Source organism: Molossus molossus, unplaced genomic scaffold (assembly GCF_014108415.1).
Source record: "Molossus molossus isolate mMolMol1 unplaced genomic scaffold, mMolMol1.p scaffold_m16_p_1, whole genome shotgun sequence".
NCBI classification, from domain to species: Eukaryota; Metazoa; Chordata; class Mammalia; order Chiroptera; family Molossidae; genus Molossus; species Molossus molossus.
The window spans coordinates 35,049,425-35,067,968 of record NW_023425344.1 but is presented as its reverse complement, the minus strand read 5'-3'; the positions used below and the strand labels follow the sequence as shown (position 1 = coordinate 35,067,968).

The following is an 18,544-nucleotide window of genomic DNA, read 5'->3' as shown; positions in this document are numbered from 1 at the left end:
TTACTGATTACATGTTTTAGAATATCTTCTCCCAGTCTGTGGTTTACCTTTCAATTCTCTTAATAGGGTGTATTTGATGAACAGAATTTTTATGAAGTATAATTATCAATATTTTCCTTTATGGTTTTATCCTGCTGAATAAATCCGTGCCAGTCCCCAGGTCATGAATACGTTCTCCCATGTTACTTTTAAGACACACCTACTATTGGGAAGGGGGGTACTTTGCAAAGCTGGTACAGGGAGCCTTAAATTTCCAGTTCTTTTAAATGCATTGTTTTCAAGTTCCAGCAGATGGCAGTGTTGCAATATAAAAGGAGATACAAAAGATTTGATAGCGCTTTCAAGAGGGTAATTTTATTATTATTTTAAAAAATACATTTTTATTGATTTTAGAGAGAGAGACATTGATGTGAGAGAGAGAGAGAGAAAGAGAGAGAGAGAGAGAGAGAGAGAGAGAGAGAGAGAGACATTGATGTGAGAGAGAAACATCAATCAGTTGCTTCCTGAGCATGCACCCTGACCAGGGATGGAACCCACGACCCGGGCATGTGCCCTGACTGGGAACTGAACCAGCATCCTTTTGGTGCATGGGATGACACTCAACCAACTGGGCCATACCAGCCAGGGCTCAAGAGGGTTATTTTAAAAACACTTTCCCCTGACTTGCTTCTAGAGGATGAAAATTTATGTAGTGACATAAATTTCACTTCAAACATACACTTATATATGTGGGTTAGAATCCTAACATAGGGCATATTTGTTAAATACATTGGTTAGACTTTTCCCTAAAGAGAAGACTTTTCGAAGGCAGAGACGCCCTTTGGGAGTTGGAGTGGGCAGCAGAAGGAAATGATGGGGGGGTGGGGGAGAGCTCAGCGTTACCTGTCTCACAAGTTATTCACCTGCACGGACAGACTGGAGACATAATTATTTTAGGTCCCAGGTCTAGTTTTGGTAGGTTTAGTTTAGAAAGGGATAGTGTTTTATCCTGGGTCTCTCTGAAAAGAGAAAGAATATCCATAATTCTTCTCCAAGTTTGTATTTTTAAACTTGGATTCTGGAATCACACATTTAAGCCACAATGAGAGTATCAAAAATGATTGCAGGTCCTTTTGAATCATGTATAAATTTTTCCACCTTTCTGTAAAAGGAGAGAGTAGACCTAGGTAATCCCTAAATCTCTTGTAGCTTTTTTTCAACAAGCTTTTCCTACTTATAATGTGGATTTTTTACTTTTCATCCCTACGTATAACGTGGATTTTTTACTTTTCAGAGAAGTGGGAGATAGACCCGTCTGAGTTGGCTTTTGTAAAGAAGATTGGAAGTGGTCAGTTTGGTGTGGTCCATTTAGGCGAATGGCGAGCACATCTCCAGGTGGCCATCAAGGCCATTAACGAAGGCTCCATGTCTGAGGAGGATTTCATTGAAGAGGCTAAAGTGATGACGTAAGTATAAGCAATAACCAGATCGCTAGCTTACCACACCCTGATATCAAGGAAAGAATGGGGTTTTGGAGTCAATCACACCTGGATTTGTGACAACTCTGCCAAAGGTGGTTGTGTGACTCAGGCAAATTCTTGAGCCTCTCAGTGGCCTGGATGAGTTACTCCCTTTGTCTACCTAGTAGTACAAGGATTTGCTTTCAGAGGATTTAAGAATCCCGAGCTTTAACAGAAGAGCTCTTTGTAGCCCACTGGATGCTGCACTTACCTTCTGTGACTCCCAGACTAGCATTTGACTCTGTGACTGTGCTTCATGTCTGTTAACTGGCCTGGACCAGGACAGGCCATTCATTTGATGCAAATCAAATCAATTTCCTTTACGTATTTGTACAAATTGACTTAAAGGAACAACAATGTAGTAAAGAAGAAAAACCCAGATTACCTAGATACTGTTTTATTATCCAAAGCAATTTAGTTCTGCTCCAAACTTGCAGACTTCTATTGAAAAAAAACCAACAAATCAACCAAAAAAAATCAATTAACTGCACCCATTTTCCTTTGGAGACAGAGCAGAACTGTCTCTCAGGGCTCTAAAACGAAAACCCCAAGGGTCCTATTAAAATATTCTTTCCATCCTCTTAAAATAAAATGATTTTCAGGGAAAGTTATGATAAATACAATTTTCCAGTGACATCAGCTTCCCAAAGATGTTTTTATGCCCCTAGGCTGTCCTACTGGCCTTTGTTCCCGATACTAACTGCATCTGAACATGGTTTTCCTATTTTGAAGACAGAACATTTCTGTGCATTGGACTAAATCGGCGTAGTAAGAAGAGAATAAGTGGGAGACATGAGAGTCGGGGCACATTGAGTCCATATTGGAATTCCTAAATAACAAGACAGAATTAGAGCTGTCTAATGCCACGATGGGGGGCTTCTGAAAGGTTCAAGCCTTATTGGTCATTTGCAGCGAGGACTTCCAAGGACGATAGTCTGAGGGTGATGCATGGAGTGTGGGGAACAGAAATAGCTCTTGTTAGTTTACAGAGGGAGGAATGAGGAGGCTAGGGCTTATTTTCAAGTCAGTTCAGATGGACATACTGTTTTTCTTGCATTTGCACATAGTCAATTATTTCCTGATTTTTTTTTTTAAGTGAGGCAGGAAAAGCTCCTTTCTGACTTATAACTGTGGAATGCAAATACATTCATCTTTAGAAAATTAAATAACTGACATACATTGAGCTCTATATGGTAATATACAGATTACCTCCTTTTTGTTAGTGTGTGGTTTGAATGTCACCTCCTTCAGGAAGTCTTCCCTGACTACCCTGTTTAATTGGCATACCTATCCCTAAATGCTTTCTATTATATCACCTTGTGCTCGTTCCCTCAAAGCCGTTGTCACTACTCCAAAGCTTCATGTGGATTTGTTTTGTTTTCCTCCGACTAGAAAGTAAGATCCATAATAATAGGTCTTTATTGATCTCTCTTGTAAAAATTGGTGAGTGCCTAAAATGATAACTAGCATGTAGTTGTTCAAAAAATATTTGTGGATTGTTGAATGAGTTAATGAATCCTCACAGTTCTATGAGGTAATTTCTATTAAGATCCTGATTTTATAGATGAGAAAAAGGAAATTTTGTAACTTACCTAATTTGTCTACAGTCTCACAAAAAACCCCACAAATTTGTAGAGTTTCTAACTGAAATAGAACTATGAACTGTTTGGGCGTAAAACCCATGACCTTAAATTAACTCACATAATAATGAACAAACATTTATTGGGCAACTACTACAGGTCAGATCTCATAGCAGTTGTCATAACTGTTAACCAAAATTGTTGATGTCCTGTATAGCATTTCCAGTGCAGTAAATAACAACTTCAAATCTCTGCTGTGCTCTTAACCACTATATTTTGAGATGTAACCTAAATGGGGGAGGGGGGGCTGTACTCATGACATTTCCAGAGCATCTGCTAAAGATGATTTAGAAGAATGAAATAAAACCAGTCTTTTTTCCCGTAGACAAGTTAAGCCCATAAAAGCCTGTTGAATTTTTAAAAATTATCTATTTATTTTTACCTTGGTTTATACTTTTTATAATATATTCATATACATGATACCCTTTAGTGTCCACTGGAAGGAAGAAGGACAGGGTTTTTTTTTTTTTTTTATCCTCATTCGAGGACATTTTTCCATTTTTTGTACAGACAGAGTGGGAGGGGAGGGAGAGAGAGGAAGAGAGAGAGAGGGAAACATCGATGTGAAAGGGACACATCGAGTGGCTGCCACCCGCACGACCAACCAGGGCCGGGGACAAACTGCAACCGAAGTACATGCCCTTAGCGGGAACCGAACCCGGGTCTCTCCGGACCGCAGTTGGACGCTCTAACCGCTGAGCCAAACCGGCCAGGGCGAGAAGGACAGGTTTTATTATTCCCATTTCACATGTGAAAAAAATGAAGGTTTAGAAAGTTTAAACAGGTTGTGCCTGGTCATGCAGCCAATAGGAGGGAAACTTGAATTCAGCTCTTTGCATTAGGAGCATTACATTTTCTTTAAATCGTTTCCTCACTACATTGCCTTTAAGGGATTCTTTATTTTAGTTGTTGAACTATGGGATTTTGTCTCTGGGTGTAGCTTATTAGTGGCAATACATTATCTAGAGATATATGAACTAATTATATTTATAACCATAAAAATATATGTATAGTAATTTTAATTTCTTTAAGAAACTTTCACTTGTATATCATTTTATTCTTTATTTCTACATCATCATATCTTCATGCTAAAATAACTTAGATTTTAAAAGAAAAGTTTTAACAGTATAAGCTCACATTACACAAAAATGAATAAAGTAAAAAACTGAAAACACTCAATCTCCGCCTCCCTAAGTATTTTTCTCCAAGGATAATGAATATTGGCAATAAATGTTTTTAGTTAAACCCCTAGCCCTTTATACTTTAATATAATTTAATTGAAATAATTTTTAGCATTCAGTGTTCTTTTTTATATGCATCAATCACTCTTCCCTCCCTCCTGTCTGTCCAGAATTTTTGTCTGAGCAGTTATAGTCAGGAGGGTTGAAAATCAAGGACTAGAAAGTTTGCAAGATCTGGGCAAGGAGCAGCAGGAATGAGGAAGCAAAAAGCTTACAAAAATGGGAAGGAGGAAACAGAACGCGGGGCATGTTCTGTTCTGCATACAGCGACCGAGGCGGTCAGCTCCGCCCGGGCCCACTGTCTCGGTCGGTGGTGCAGCGGAGAGGAACCTGCGCTTTCTCGGTGGGTGGGTTCATTCTGATCCTATCTCGCTGCTGAAAATTGTATCGAGCTGGTAAATAATTCCCAGCGGAGCCCAAGCACTGCACCCTTCACAAGCGCGTCTGTTCCCCGTGGATGTGTCTCTTCGGCAGGAAACTGTCCCATTCCAGGCTGGTCCAGCTCTACGGGGTGTGCATTCAGCAGAAGCCGCTCTACATCGTGACGGAGTTCATGGAGAACGGCTGCCTGCTGGCCTACCTCCGGGACAGGAAGGGGACGCTCAGGAAGGACGTGCTGCTCAGCATGTGCCAGGACATATGTGAAGGGATGGAGTACCTGGAGAGAAACTGCTTCATTCACAGGGATTTAGTAAGTGTGGTACAACGTGATTATTTCGTGTGTTATATTCGGAAGGACATGGCAGTTTAGGACTTTTGATACTTTGAATAATGCATGTTGGCTTAATTTTAAAGAGTTTTTAAAGAATATTTTTTAATGAATATTTTGAGAGAGAGAGGAAGGGTGTGAGAGAGAGAAACATAGATGTGAGAGAGAAACATCAGTTGGCTGCCTCCTGCATGCCCCCCACTGGGGATTGAACCTACAACTCAGGTATGTGCCCTGACTAGGAATCGAACTGGGACCTCTCAGTCCATGGGACAATGCTCAATCCACTGAACTACACTGTCTGGGCATATGTTGGCTTAATTTTAAAACATTTTCTTCTTCATCTAATTTGTTCGAAGGTGTAACTTTATATTTAATTTCCCATTGATGCTGTAGCCACCTGAGGGGCTACCTTAAATATGCCTGAAACTAATCAGCCACCACACTAATTAATAAAAACTAATTCACTTTTCTTTTCTCTCTCCCTCTCTCTTTTCTTTCTTCTATTTTTCCTCCTTCCTTCTCTTTCTCCTCCCTCCCTCCCTCCCTCCCTCCCTCCCTCCCTCCCTCCCTCCCTCCCTCCCTCCCTCCTTTCATCAATAATCAAATATGCACTGAGTGCCTAAATGCCAAGCACTCTGCCAGGCACTGGAAATACAATAGTTAAGAATAAGCTCCAGTGGTTCTCACGTAAGGGTGAAACCACGCCATGTGGAGGTGATTTGGGTCTAACAGCATTGCCTCAGCATCATGGGCATTAAGGAGGAGGACTAGAAATACTAAATCATTCTGTTATGTAATGGTCAGAACAGTCCTACCAAACAAAAGTTGAGTCTTATCTTGCCCCAAACGCTAATAGCTCTGCTTTCTTCTCTTGAAAAAAATTTTCTATCTACTCCATATTTATTCATAATATTAACACTATTCCTTGTATGCCCTTCCATGTCTAGCTTAGTCCAAAAACTAACTCTGATGAGAATTCCGTTAGAAATCCCTGGTACTGTCACTTACAGGTAATCCCGTACTTCCATCCCTCATGACCAGCATGACCACATTAGTCATCCAGGCTGAAATATTTTGGAGAAAGGAGACATTGGCTCCAGCACACCATTGCTTGTCCTACACATGACTTAGAACTCATGGCATTTATTATTTCTATTTCCTAATTGTTATGTAAATGCTAGACTATACACTCCTTGAGGTCAAGGCCTAGGAGCTTTGAAAACATCACCATACCCAAATCATACCCTTGACCAATTCAACCAGGATCTCTGGAAGTAGAATCCAGCCATATATATATTTTTTAGAGAGAGAGGAAGGGAGAGAGAGATAGAAACATCAACGTGAGAGAGTAACATCGATCAGCTGCCTCCTGCACGCCCCATACCAGGGACCGAGCCTGAAACCCGGGCATGCGCTGGGAATCAAACCAGGACCTCTCAGTCCATGGGATGATGCTCAATCCAGTGAGCCACACCAGCCAGGCCAATCAGTATTTTTTTGAAAAATTTCCTGGAGAGTCTACTGTGCAGTCAAGATTGAGAACCACGGCTCTAGAGCTGGACTGCCTGGGTTGAAATCTTGCCTCTGTTTCTTACTAGCTAAGAAAGCTAGTTAACTAGTAAAGTGGTATTAATTATAGCACCTCCTTCATATGGGCTTGTTGGGAGGATTATATGAATTAATATGTGTAAGCACTTAACACAGGGCCTGGCACAGAGAAGACTCAGCAATGCTAACTGTTGCTATTACACAGCAGGGCCACTGTTTTGCATCCCTTGTGGCATATTCCCCAGTGTCTAGCCGAAAGAGCTATTGCACTTTTGCGTGGATGGATATGACATCAATTTCACCTATGTCACTTTCCTAGTCTCTGCAGATCTGTCTTTCCTGTTAAGGGTGAGAATTCAAAACTCAGGTGACAGTTCTGGTCATTCGATTTGCTCCTGGTGGCTTTTTGCAGACGCTCCTGTCTTCCTTGGTTTCTTCCTTCATTGTTTCCTTTTGTGTTCTATTTTACCCACCTACATACCACTTAAAATCTACCGGCTAACAAGGAGCCTTTCCCTGTCAAAGGCCTGCCTGTGTTCTGGCTTCGAGATCATTGCCAACCCTTGTCAACATCTTCCCAGCTGACTCCCTCTGACTTACCATTTCAAGATTCTTGCTTTTGTTTGTGTACTAACTACACCACAATTAGCTGAAGAGAGAAGAATTTCATCAAATCATTGATCTATAATGAGGCTAACTAACCTAAACAATAATTTTCATGATTAGGTTGACTGAAAATGGATTGTTTGGCATCAGATAGATCATTTCTGCGTTATATAGTACTAGATTTAGTTCATTTTGGTAATTTTAAGAAACATGAAAGTATCATTATAAATAGTTATATTAAATGAGATGTAAGTCTTAAAAGACAATTTCTTAATTTTTATTAGCAACTATTGGTCTCAAAGATATGTAGTGACCATTCCTTATTTGTCATGTATATTGGGTCTTCTTTTCATTTAAGATAAATTTTAAAAAATACACACTATTTATGTCAAGATTTATAGTTTATCATCTCTTAAATCCTCATTGAGTTTATCTTCATATTTATTGAGGATACATTTTTAGAAGTATTAAAAGTTTTAAAGAAGAAAAGTGTTATAATTTCTTTTCATGTATTGTTCTTTCTTTGAAGAATCATTAAAATCCACCTTGTGAGGGCAGATATATTGAATCATGCACATCACTGACAGGTGTCACCATAAAAATAACAGGTTGCCCACACAGAGAAGTAGTGCGGGGGCCCAAGTAAATTAAGGAAAAGGAGAGTAGAAACTCAAAAGAAAAACTCATGTTCAAACTCGGGTTCTTTTCTTCTTTTATAGGCGGCAAGGAATTGTTTGGTCAGTTCTACAAGCATAGTAAAAATCTCGGACTTTGGAATGACGAGGTACGTGATATACTTTTCTGTTGTTTACTCTTAAGAGAGAATCTTGCATTTGTCTGCTGGCAAACTGAAAGATGTTATTTGCAGTTTTTCTCTGTTAATGTGGTTGTATGGCCTGCTGACCCACTCTGAATTTTAAGACATGCACCAATTTTAGCTGTGAAGTAAATGGATACTGTGGCTATTCTGATCTTTCATATTATTGTTAATAAAACAATGGCATATCTTTTTTTAAAATTATTTTTGTTATAGATGTTTCTCCTTTTTTTCCCCATTGACACCCTCCTCCCCGTCCCCTCCACCCCATACCTGGTTCTGTTGTCTGTGTCCATTGGTTATGCGTACATGCATATAAGCTCTGTGGTTTATCTCTTCCCTCCCCCAAACACCCCTCTTCTGAGGGTTGTCAGTCTGTACCCTACCTCCACGTCTCTGGGTCTACCCTGTTCCTCAGACTATTATGTTCATTATATTCCACAAATAAGTGAGATCATGTGATATTTGTCTTTCTCTGCTTGGCTTGTTTCGCTTAGGATAATACTCTCCAGGTCCCTCCATGTTGTCTCAAAGGATAAGGGATCTTTCTTTCTTACAGCTGCATAGTACTCCATTGTGTATATGTACCACAGCTTTTTAATCCATTCCTCTACTGATGGACACTTGGGCTATTTCCAGATCTTAGCTATTGTAAATAGTGCTGCTGTGAACATGGGGGTACATATATTCTTTCTGATTGGTGTTTCATGGTGGCATATCTTAAAACTAAAAGTAGTTTCTCAGTCTACTCATTATATGTGTAAGATTAAGAAAAAAAGTTTTTCTGATACATATCTACAGCTATATCTCTCTCTCTATATTTCTGAAAGAAAAAAGAATAAATTTGTTTGCTCAGCTCTGATTTTTCTATGTCATCATCATACATTTCTATTATCAGGTGTAGTAGTTGACTTTAAGTCTACAACTCAAGAGTGTAAACAATCTAACCTTATTACTTTAGCTCCTTGCAGTTTGTGTTTTGAGCCCCTTTCCTTCAGGTTGCTAGAAGTGTAATCCCAGTCAATGTCAGGTTTCTCCTCGACTCTCCTCAGGGCCAGAATCTTGGTTCTGTGTCTTTCTTGGGGCCGTAGTACTGGTAGGGAGATGGCCCATCTGCTTCTTGTCATTGTCTGTTGTCCAATGGCACTGGCTTCCTGGCAGTCACCACCTTCTCGTTCTGTGCTTGGCTGGCCGTCCACACAGGTGGCCACTGGCTCATCCCGAGTTTCTTTCTGCAAGAGTCCTTCACATCCGGCATTCCTGTGACTGCAAAACTCCTCCATGTTATCTGAGACCCCATTTTCCTGGGCACAGCCCCAGATTTTTTTCCTCTGCAATCTTTCTGCCTTCCTGGGGCTCGACCTGGGAAAGAAGGCACGAGCTCTGTTTTGCTCTGGAATCCCACTAACCTGTGGTGGGGAAGTGGGGTCTTCTTTCTCCGCTGTGTGACGGGGCAGCTCATGTACGGTGCAGGGTCAGGACCCCCCCCTCAGCTACCCACTAATGTCTGATCCTCCTTCCCTTCCCCTTCTCTTATCCTTGTTCCCAGCTGAAGGGACCTTTTCCTAGAGGAGCAGGTGGTGGTGGTGGGGGAGGTCTCACTCCTATTCAGGAGCCTTCTCCCATATATTTTGTTAATAATTCCATCCTTTTCCTTTTCTGGAAAGCCTAGACTCTTGAAACTCAAGAGCTATAAACAATGGTTCTTTCTCTTTTGTTTTCTGTGATTCATTCTTTCTCCTTGGTAGAATGACCTCTGGCTCAATAAAGAGCTTAAAGATGAGGTGAGGTAAGAAATGTGAATAAAAAAATGGAATGTGGAGAAGCATTAATAAATAAGTGTAAAAATAGGTCTCACAGATATGTAATGTGATGTAAAGATACTACATATTCACAGGACTACATAGCATAAGTTAGCTATCATCTCTTCTCTCCAGATGCCCATACTTGGATATTCCTGCAAACTATTCTCAAAAAAGAGAGAGGGTTTACTTTCTTTATTTTTTTAAAGGAGGTGGTAGCTACTACTGATTTCTTTCATATATGGTCATTTTAATGCACCTCAAATACATTAGGTTCAAATATTTTTATTTCTTCCTTCTCTGTCCCACAAGAAACATGCAGAAAGAAAATAAGGCATTCAGCTTTAAATTTCTTTTTTTCATTATATATTTATTTTTTATTTCCTTTTTATAACCTTGGTTGTTAGACCATTCAGCATGCTTCTTTGCAGATTTTATTGTAATTGGCTAATCAGTAGGGTCTGTTTGGGACTGAAGAATTGCTATGGGGTTCTGAGACCCAAGTAAAATAAACAAAGACTTGGTTTGGGAAAGAAACACAATAAGGGATCCTTTCCCACTTGGAAAACAAAAGGGAAGATATACAGAACCTTCCTGGGGTAAAGCACTTTGTCTTCTAGAACTGAGTTAACTGAAGGGATTTGAAGTAAACACAACTTGGAGGTAATAAAACGCAATGTGCTTTGACATCTGATGACCCTAGGTACGTCTTGGATGATGAGTACATCAGTTCTTCCGGAGCCAAGTTCCCAGTCAAGTGGTCCCCTCCTGAAGTTTTCCATTTCAATAAATACAGCAGCAAATCTGACGTCTGGTCTTTTGGTGAGTGAACCTGATGTTCTTTTCACGGAACTTGATATCATAACATAGGCCGATCTCTTTAAATGTGGATTTCTTAATATGATGCAGCATTTTTAAAAAAGTCTTCTTATAATTGTGCTTTCTGTGTTAAGTGTTTTGAACACAGCCAGGCTCTTTGGCAACTGGTGTCCATCACCTTGCACAAGCCTGACTTTTGGATCTTTTCCTTCCCATTGAGCACTGGCTATTAAATCATAACAGGGCATAGAGTCTACTGATGTAGAAAAACTCAGCCAACATGTCCGCACCATAGAGACTTGCAAGAAAAATGGATTTTACGGGCTCATTGAATTTTGAGTGTCATTAGTAAACTTCATTGTCTAACTAATAAGCAACATCACCTAATTTACTCCATTACCTTCAAATTTTGTGGAATTTAGACATAGGCCTCCTTGGGATCTTTCTGTTGATATTTATATCAGGTAATGTTCTTCACTAAGAAAGAGACACTGTAGACCCATGTCCAGTGGAGTTTGTTCTTTTCATTGATTTTCAAAGAGTGGCAACAAATGTGTGATTATCTATTCTCTGTCACCTAGACTTTCCTGAATGGCTTCTTCGGTTTGGAGGGACAGCTGTACCCTGAGAAGGGTGTGAATTTTATTGTCACAATTAGGTTGAACTTGTATCACTGATCTCATTAGCCCTCCGCTGACATGCGGTAGTCTTGGCAGGTGACATTTTTTTTTTTTTTTTTTTATCCTCACCCGAGGACATTTTTCCATTTTTTGTTTGGGTAGAGTGGGAGGGAGAGAGAGGAACAGAGAGAGAAACACATCGAGTGGCTGCCACCCACACAACCGACCAGGGCCGGGGACAAACTGCAACCGAAGTACGCGCCCTTAGCGGGAACCGAACCCGGGTCTCTCAGGACCGCAGGCCGATGCTCTAACCGCTGAACCAAACCGGCCAGGGCGGCAGGTGACATTTTAAGCTCCACTGGAAAGCAGCTAAGTTTCGAAACCAATAGATAGCAACCCAAGGGCTTCACCAAGTGGTTGCAGGACAATTGGAACTCCTTGAGTTTTACCTGACCATTTGTCTCCACCCCCACCCACCCCCACCCACCCTTGGTCAGTGAGGCTCTTGAGCACATGTACTGGTCTCATTCTTAAGAATCATCGGGTTCCAGCATAGGCCTGGCCTCTACTCAACACCTTATACAAATTTGTAGAATAAGTGAATAATTAAATGAACTCAAATTGAGAGCCTTGAAAAAGTTTCATGAATCAATCAATTAATCAGTCAGTGATTACTGACCACCTACTTATATACAGAGCCCCCGCTAGGTGTTCAGATACTCAACCCAGCAGTCGGACTCCCAGTGGGGGAGGGGGGTGCGTGCTGTCTGCTGGCTGGACGTCCTTGGTCTTAGCAGGCAGCAGAGCCTCAGAGCACTCTGTCGTTTTCTGTGGAATGGCAAGAAGGTTTCTTGATTTCAGGGAGTGGGGACATGAGAATACTTAGAAATGAAAATGCTGACAGAGTTTTCTTCCAATAGGGAGACAGACAGGCCAAAGGAACATGTTTTCAACTGGAACATGTTCAGAGTCCAGGCCTGTTCGCAGACTAAGATGCACACAATCTGCTTCCCAGATGGAGCTGCCCTCCTGGGTGACGATCACACGGAGACTGGGAGAGGAAGAGATGGGACAGGTCTTTCAGTTCCGCATAACCATTTCTCTCTAACCTCTGGCTTTTGTGCATTATATTCGCAGGAGTTTTGATGTGGGAAGTTTTTACAGAAGGGAAAATGCCTTTTGAAAATAAGTCAAATTTGCAAGTTGTGGAAGCCATTTCTAAAGGTTTCAGGCTGTACCGCCCTTACCTGGCACCGATATCCATCTATGAAGTCATGTACCGCTGCTGGCACGAGGTGAGTGTCCCTTACTGACTTTCCCATGGAGGCTGGCAGCCAGCATCTGGGAGCAGGCCTGTGTATCAGGACCCTCGCCTTAGGACCCATCCCGGCAGGAAGAGGTGTCTGTTTCTCAGTAATGATCCCCAAGAGCCACAGCACTGTTTCTGTCTGAAACTCCGGTCATTATCCAGTTCGTTTCTAACAGTGGCCTTTCCTCTGGGGAATGCAAGGTATTTTCCAAGTTTCATTTTTCTGAGCTTGGTTCCTGCGACACTCTTGTTAGCAAAGTCTCTGTGATTACATGGTTTACACCGTTTAGGGACTGGTGGGTGGACACCAAGGGTGGAATCGGGTTTGTTAAACTTCCACATTGGAAGAGAAGGATGGTGTTTATATTTGCTTCACCCTACTTTAATTTGTCTTGCTTTTCCAAGGCTAAAAGTCATGGGTTTCAACTCTCTCGTGTCATTCAAGACTCCTGATAGAGAGATTAAATCAGAACAGAAATGAAGGCAGAAAGGGTGGCAGGAACTTAGAAAACTATCTTTTGAGAGCCCAGTTACTCTTTTTCTTGAAATGCCAAGCTTAAAAATAAAGCTAGAGGGGCTTATGTCTCACTGTTGTCTCTTCTGGGCATTAGTTCAACGCACCCCTCCCTTCACAGTAGAATCCCCTCTGATTTTGACAGCTCCTCTCTTTCCAGCTGACAGTTTCAGCCCAGAAAAACCACAGCTGGGTGAGGAGCTTCCCCCTGGCTGAAAACGAAATCACCTGATTCCCAATCCACAAAGCTCTGGAAAATTCAATATTTCAAGGGTGATGTGGTTGTTCATTTCCCAGAGAAGTATTAACTTTATAAAGCTACCTGGTGTATGCAAATATTTTACATATGACTAACTGCTCTGCAAGGAATCTCGAAAGCTATTAGTAGTGAACAGCTGTCCTAAGAGCATCTTTGCATTGGCATTGTGAACAGTTCAGGCATATATATTGTGTATGAAACAATATACATATACATGGACATACAATAAGATTCTTATTGAGATTTTGTATTTGTGGAGAGGAGACAGAGAAGGAGCGGACCAAGTCAATGCCATCAGTCTCAAGTTACAGTCAGAAAAGGTTAAAGCAGTGCTCTTCTTATGCTGATTTACTTGTTTGCAAAAGTTGATTTGCCTACAACTTTTTGATGTAATCTAAGAGCCCCTGGGGCTTAGGCACCTCTTGATTCAACATGATTATAATCGCTTTGATACGCATGTTTCATAGTCTATTAATTGCAGAACTTCAGTCCCTGCAGAAGCTCCACAGTGTATTTGGAGTCTCAAGGAGGATTCTCACATGTGCTCACACATTCTGTTTTTTTATTGTTCATAAACCACTAAGGGTGGTGTCTTCCCACTCACCCCGCCGCCTACGGCCGTTGTGGGAATGTAGCTGCACGAGGAGTTCTATTGGCCAACGGGGTCATCTCCTCTTCCTCATGGAGCCAAAGCTATTGTGAACCAGGGAAAGGCTCCAGCCCTTGGCCCGGGGCCGGGGCCTTTGCTGACTGAACCTTAAGTCAGCACAGCTTGTGCTCCGGAACCTGCAAAGTCCCTTGAGAAGACATGGCTTTTGCTTTCGGACTGGAGTTCTTCTTTCTCTAGGGGATCAGGTGTAGTAAATAACTGGGACCGCGTGGGAGCCTGGTCCTGAGATGCCCCCTCCCTCCCAGCTCTTTCTTCACCCCGTGCGCATCGAGTCATCCAATCAGAGCCCGGGCAGTGCTGGCCAACAGCTCCTTCCAATGTGCCAGCCGCACCTGGCACTGCAGACTTGAAAAGTGTGACTGAAAACTGAATTTTATAATGTGCTTAATTTTAATTGATTGAAATGTAAACAGCCACATGTGGCTAGTGTTGGCAGCTCTAGCCATTTGGTCTTGGCAAAGCTCTCCACGCTTACGTTTTCACATGCATACCCCATGCCCCAGCCAAGCATGCCCCGTGCGACAGCCAGGCCAGCTTTCTCTTCCACTTGTGCAGAAGCAGCCTGGATCCAGGGCCCGGCTGGCAAGTTCTAGAACTGGTGTCTGAGAGAGTGTAAGCTGAGCTGACCGCCTCTGCTCTTCTTTTCCAGAAACCGAAATGCCGCCCTACGTTCGCTGAGCTGCTGCGGGTTCTCACAGAGATTGCAGAAACTTGGTGACTTGAGTGGAACGCCAACCCAGAGGATCACGTCGCACGATTGTCCCAAATGAAAACCCTGTGTGGGTCACTGATGCCGAGTATCTTCCTTCAGAGTTGCGGGCTCTTGGATGCATTCCCAACATCAGAGGCTTTTCAAACTTGTCCTACAATTGAAGAACATTCTGACAATATTTTTCCTACATGTCTGAGAAGGACTTCTTAGCTCTTATTTTTCTGTAACATTCTTCATGTCCCATATGGGAAGATGGGAGAAATGCTCAATAGTATTTAGAAGAATGGCCCTGAGAACCCCCGAGGGCTGAGGAAATTGACTTCTGGAAGAGGAGTGACATTCTGTACTCAGGCGTCCACGCGCGAATACACTGCCGGCTCGTGACTGGAGGAGCCTCACCTGCAGGACTCACACTGCCGAGCTGCACAGCTCCCATGGGAAAGGCCCTGCACAAGCCACAGAGGTGTGAGCATTGTGTAGTCCTCCCTGTGTTATTTAACAAGTATTTTTGCACATATCTGATACTTTTGGAGACAGTTTCTTGTATTCCAGTTTTAAACACTGTTGCAGAAGATAACCCAAGTCCTACTCTGAACAGGTCCTGGGGACATTTCCATTTCTAGTAATGCCCATTGGCAGGGGCAGTTCAGAGCCTGAATTTCAATTCTAAGATTTCACGCTCTGTCCATGTGAAATTGCACAAGTTAAGAAGATGACTTATTTTGTCAGAAAAAGTACCTCCTGCACCTTTCCAGAAGATGACTTGGTCTTTCTGCAAGAACAAGAGGGAGCAAAAACAAGATAACCAAATGTGACTTTAGCTCCTGTTCGGAAGGCCAGGGTTTTGAATGCAAGATGAAGTAACCAGTCATCATAATACACCTTAATTTCCCATTCACCGCTCGTAGGAACGATTGGACATTGATCGTTTCTATTCTGAGTGCTCCAGAAGGACCCTGGGAAGAAGGGTGTGATACAAAGCACAAAGACCTCACCCTGAGGTCTAACAGCAGGAGTCTATTTTTCTTATATTATCCTGTCCTACATTATGGTTCGAAGGGAATTTGTTTTATAATTCTCTTTAGATTCTAAGTTGCTGACTGTCACTGGTTGTGATTTTTACATCATATTTGCCCCTCTAAGAATGATACCTTTGAGTATCAGTAGCACTTAATAAATGTGCATTGAAATGAGCATCAGGGCACAAGAAGAGCCTTGACAATTCAAGCGGTGACCTCAGAAAGGTTTGTCTGAGATACTGTGCTGTTTCTGAGATTATCACACCCTGTTTTCTATGGCCCCTGCCATGGAAGGGAAGACAGAGGGCTCCTGCTACTGAGACCACAGTTCCAGTAAAATAAAGTGAAAGTCTAGCTCAAGAGGGCATGAGACTATTAAGCAGCAAAAGCCAAGAAGGGAAGGTTAATGTTATAACCAGAAATAAAGTAGTACCAATCTATACAGTAGGGTGTCTTTCTCAGGGTTTACTAGGCTTAGTAGTCTCCACTCTCACCCTCAAAGGAAGAAACAACAACAAACAACAAACCCAGACACTGAGATGCTGGGACTCACTATAGAGCACCTGTCATCACTATGGACACAGGGAGACTGAGCACAGAGCAGAGTGGCATGAGAGATAAGTTATTCCTGGAGGTCACATGGCAACAGCTGGGACTCCTAAGAGCATGTGGTGGTGGTGGGCACGTTCTATTCCCTCTGTTTTAACACTTCAGGGACGTTTGAGACACCAGATTCGGAACAGGAATCACGTGGGTGACTCAGGCTCAGGGACTGTGTGGATTTGGAACGTCGATGGACAGAGTCAGCATTCCCTGTCTGGCAAAAGGAAAATTTTCCTTAAAAAGTAGTCACACAACTCCTTCTGGAACGGAATTATATTTTGCAATCAATCTTTGTGTTAGTTATTGATATGCACTCTGTGTGGGTAGCCTAACTAGTCGAGGGTGATATAGTACAGCAGTTAAACAGTTCTGCATAAGAAGTGGACAGGAGGGCCCTGGCTGGTTTGGCTCAGCTGTTAGAGCATCGGCCTGCGGTCCAGGGAGACCCGGGTTCGGTTCCTGCTAAGGGCATGTACCTTGGTTGCGGTTTGTCCCTGGCCCTGGTTGGGTCGTGTGGGTGGCAACCACTCGATGTGTCCCTTTCACGTCGATGTTTCTCTCTCTCTCTCTCTCTCTCTCTCTCTCTCTCTCTTTCTCTCTCTCTCTCATCCTCTCTCTCCCTCCCACTCTATCCAAATAAAAACAAAAAATGTCCTTGGGTGAGGATTTAAAAAAAAAGAAAGAAAGAAAGAAAGAAATGGACAGGAGGTTTAGAGGTTGGTTGCAGGCAAGAGCCTTAAAAAGGAGAAGCCAGGAAGTCAAAGAAGAGAGGGAAGCTCAGAAAAACAGAATGAATTTGGAGACCAAACAGAAGATATGATCAGTGTACATTGCTGTTTGGCAAGAATAGCTAAAGGAAACTTTTTCTTTAGTAAACTTTGAATTGAAGTACCAGATATGGTCCCACTAGTGCATTGGTGACATGTTCGAGTGGCAGTCTAACTCACAAGACACAGTAGCATTTAATCCAGCAGTGAGTTTACTTAGCTTTGTAGAAGGACTCAAGACAGGACAAAGAGTGTGCACAGCCCTTCAGCTCCAGTGGACGCCTGCCAGTTCTCCACGTGCATGGGTGCTTGGGTCCCTCCTCCTCCGCCTAGAGAGAGTGTGCGATCGCTGGTAATGAGACCGCGGTGTGTGGTGCTCATCTTGATACAAACAAGCTTATCCCTCGGTTTCCCACCTGTCACGTGGGCCTACGCGTCACAGGATTCCCAACCCATGTGCTGTCTCACAGGCCAGAGGTTTCACAGTGCACAAAACACAGCTCTGGCCCCGGTACCCAACATCTCAGATTTAGCTTAACTTGGGACTTATCCAAGGGTGCTGGGCCAAGGCAAACCTACAGTGCTCTCAGACAGGTAGGTCTAGGTCAGGGAGAAGCACAGTACGGGCTGCTGTTGATCCTTTGCTCATGTACATAAAGTACACAAATCATGTGTATATAGCTTAATTTCACAAAGTGAATACATTTGTGTAACTAGCACTAGGTCAAGAAAAGGTACATTCCAGAAATTCAAAATACATTCTCATTCCCTATTCAAGCCATTAACCTGATAGCAATCAATATCCTGATTTCTAACACGAACTTTCTGTAAATGGAACCCTATGGTATTGTATTTTTTGTTTCTGGCTTCTTTCCCTTAATTTGTTTGTTTGATCCATCCATGTTGTATGTAGTTAGTTGTATTCCATTCATTCTCATCTCTGTATAGTTTCCCACTATATAATTATACTACAGATTATTTATCTATTCCGCTCTTGATGGATATTTGGGTTATTTCCGATTTTTGACTATAGATCAATGCTGCTATCAACATTTTCCTACATGTCTTTTGGTGAAAATATGTATGTATTTCTGTTAGGTATATCTAGGAGTGGAATTTCCGGGCCAAAAATTATATGTATGTTTAGCTTTTGTAAATAGTGCCAAACAGTGTTCCTACGTGGATGTAACCAGATTCACAACCAGCAGCGGTGGATGAGCATCCCAGCTACTCCACATCCTCAATAACACTTGGAATGGTCTTGGCTGTTACAGTGGCCAAAGGACTTTTATTGGCTAAAATGTGTCATATTCAATTTTAAGTTGTTTGTTTGAGCTGTGCTGCAATATAAGCTCTATGCCCAATCTTTGTTGTCAACATAGCA

The 18,544-nt window shown here is 42.2% G+C and overlaps 1 protein-coding gene across 1 annotated transcript in view; it reads left to right on the top strand.

The window, feature by feature from the left end:
• Positions 1-16,822, top strand: part of TXK (TXK tyrosine kinase) — a 46,441-nt gene extending 29,619 nt beyond the window's left edge. Inside the window, exons 9-14 of the mRNA XM_036277771.1 lie at positions 1,274-1,445; positions 4,855-5,071; positions 7,966-8,030; positions 10,569-10,687; positions 12,445-12,602; positions 14,709-16,822. Of these exons, the coding sequence (XP_036133664.1) occupies positions 1,274-1,445; positions 4,855-5,071; positions 7,966-8,030; positions 10,569-10,687; positions 12,445-12,602; positions 14,709-14,777 (800 nt within the window). The 3' untranslated portion in view covers positions 14,778-16,822. The remainder of the gene's footprint in view (positions 1-1,273; positions 1,446-4,854; positions 5,072-7,965; positions 8,031-10,568; positions 10,688-12,444; positions 12,603-14,708) is intronic.
• Positions 16,823-18,544: the final 1,722 nt, after the last annotated feature.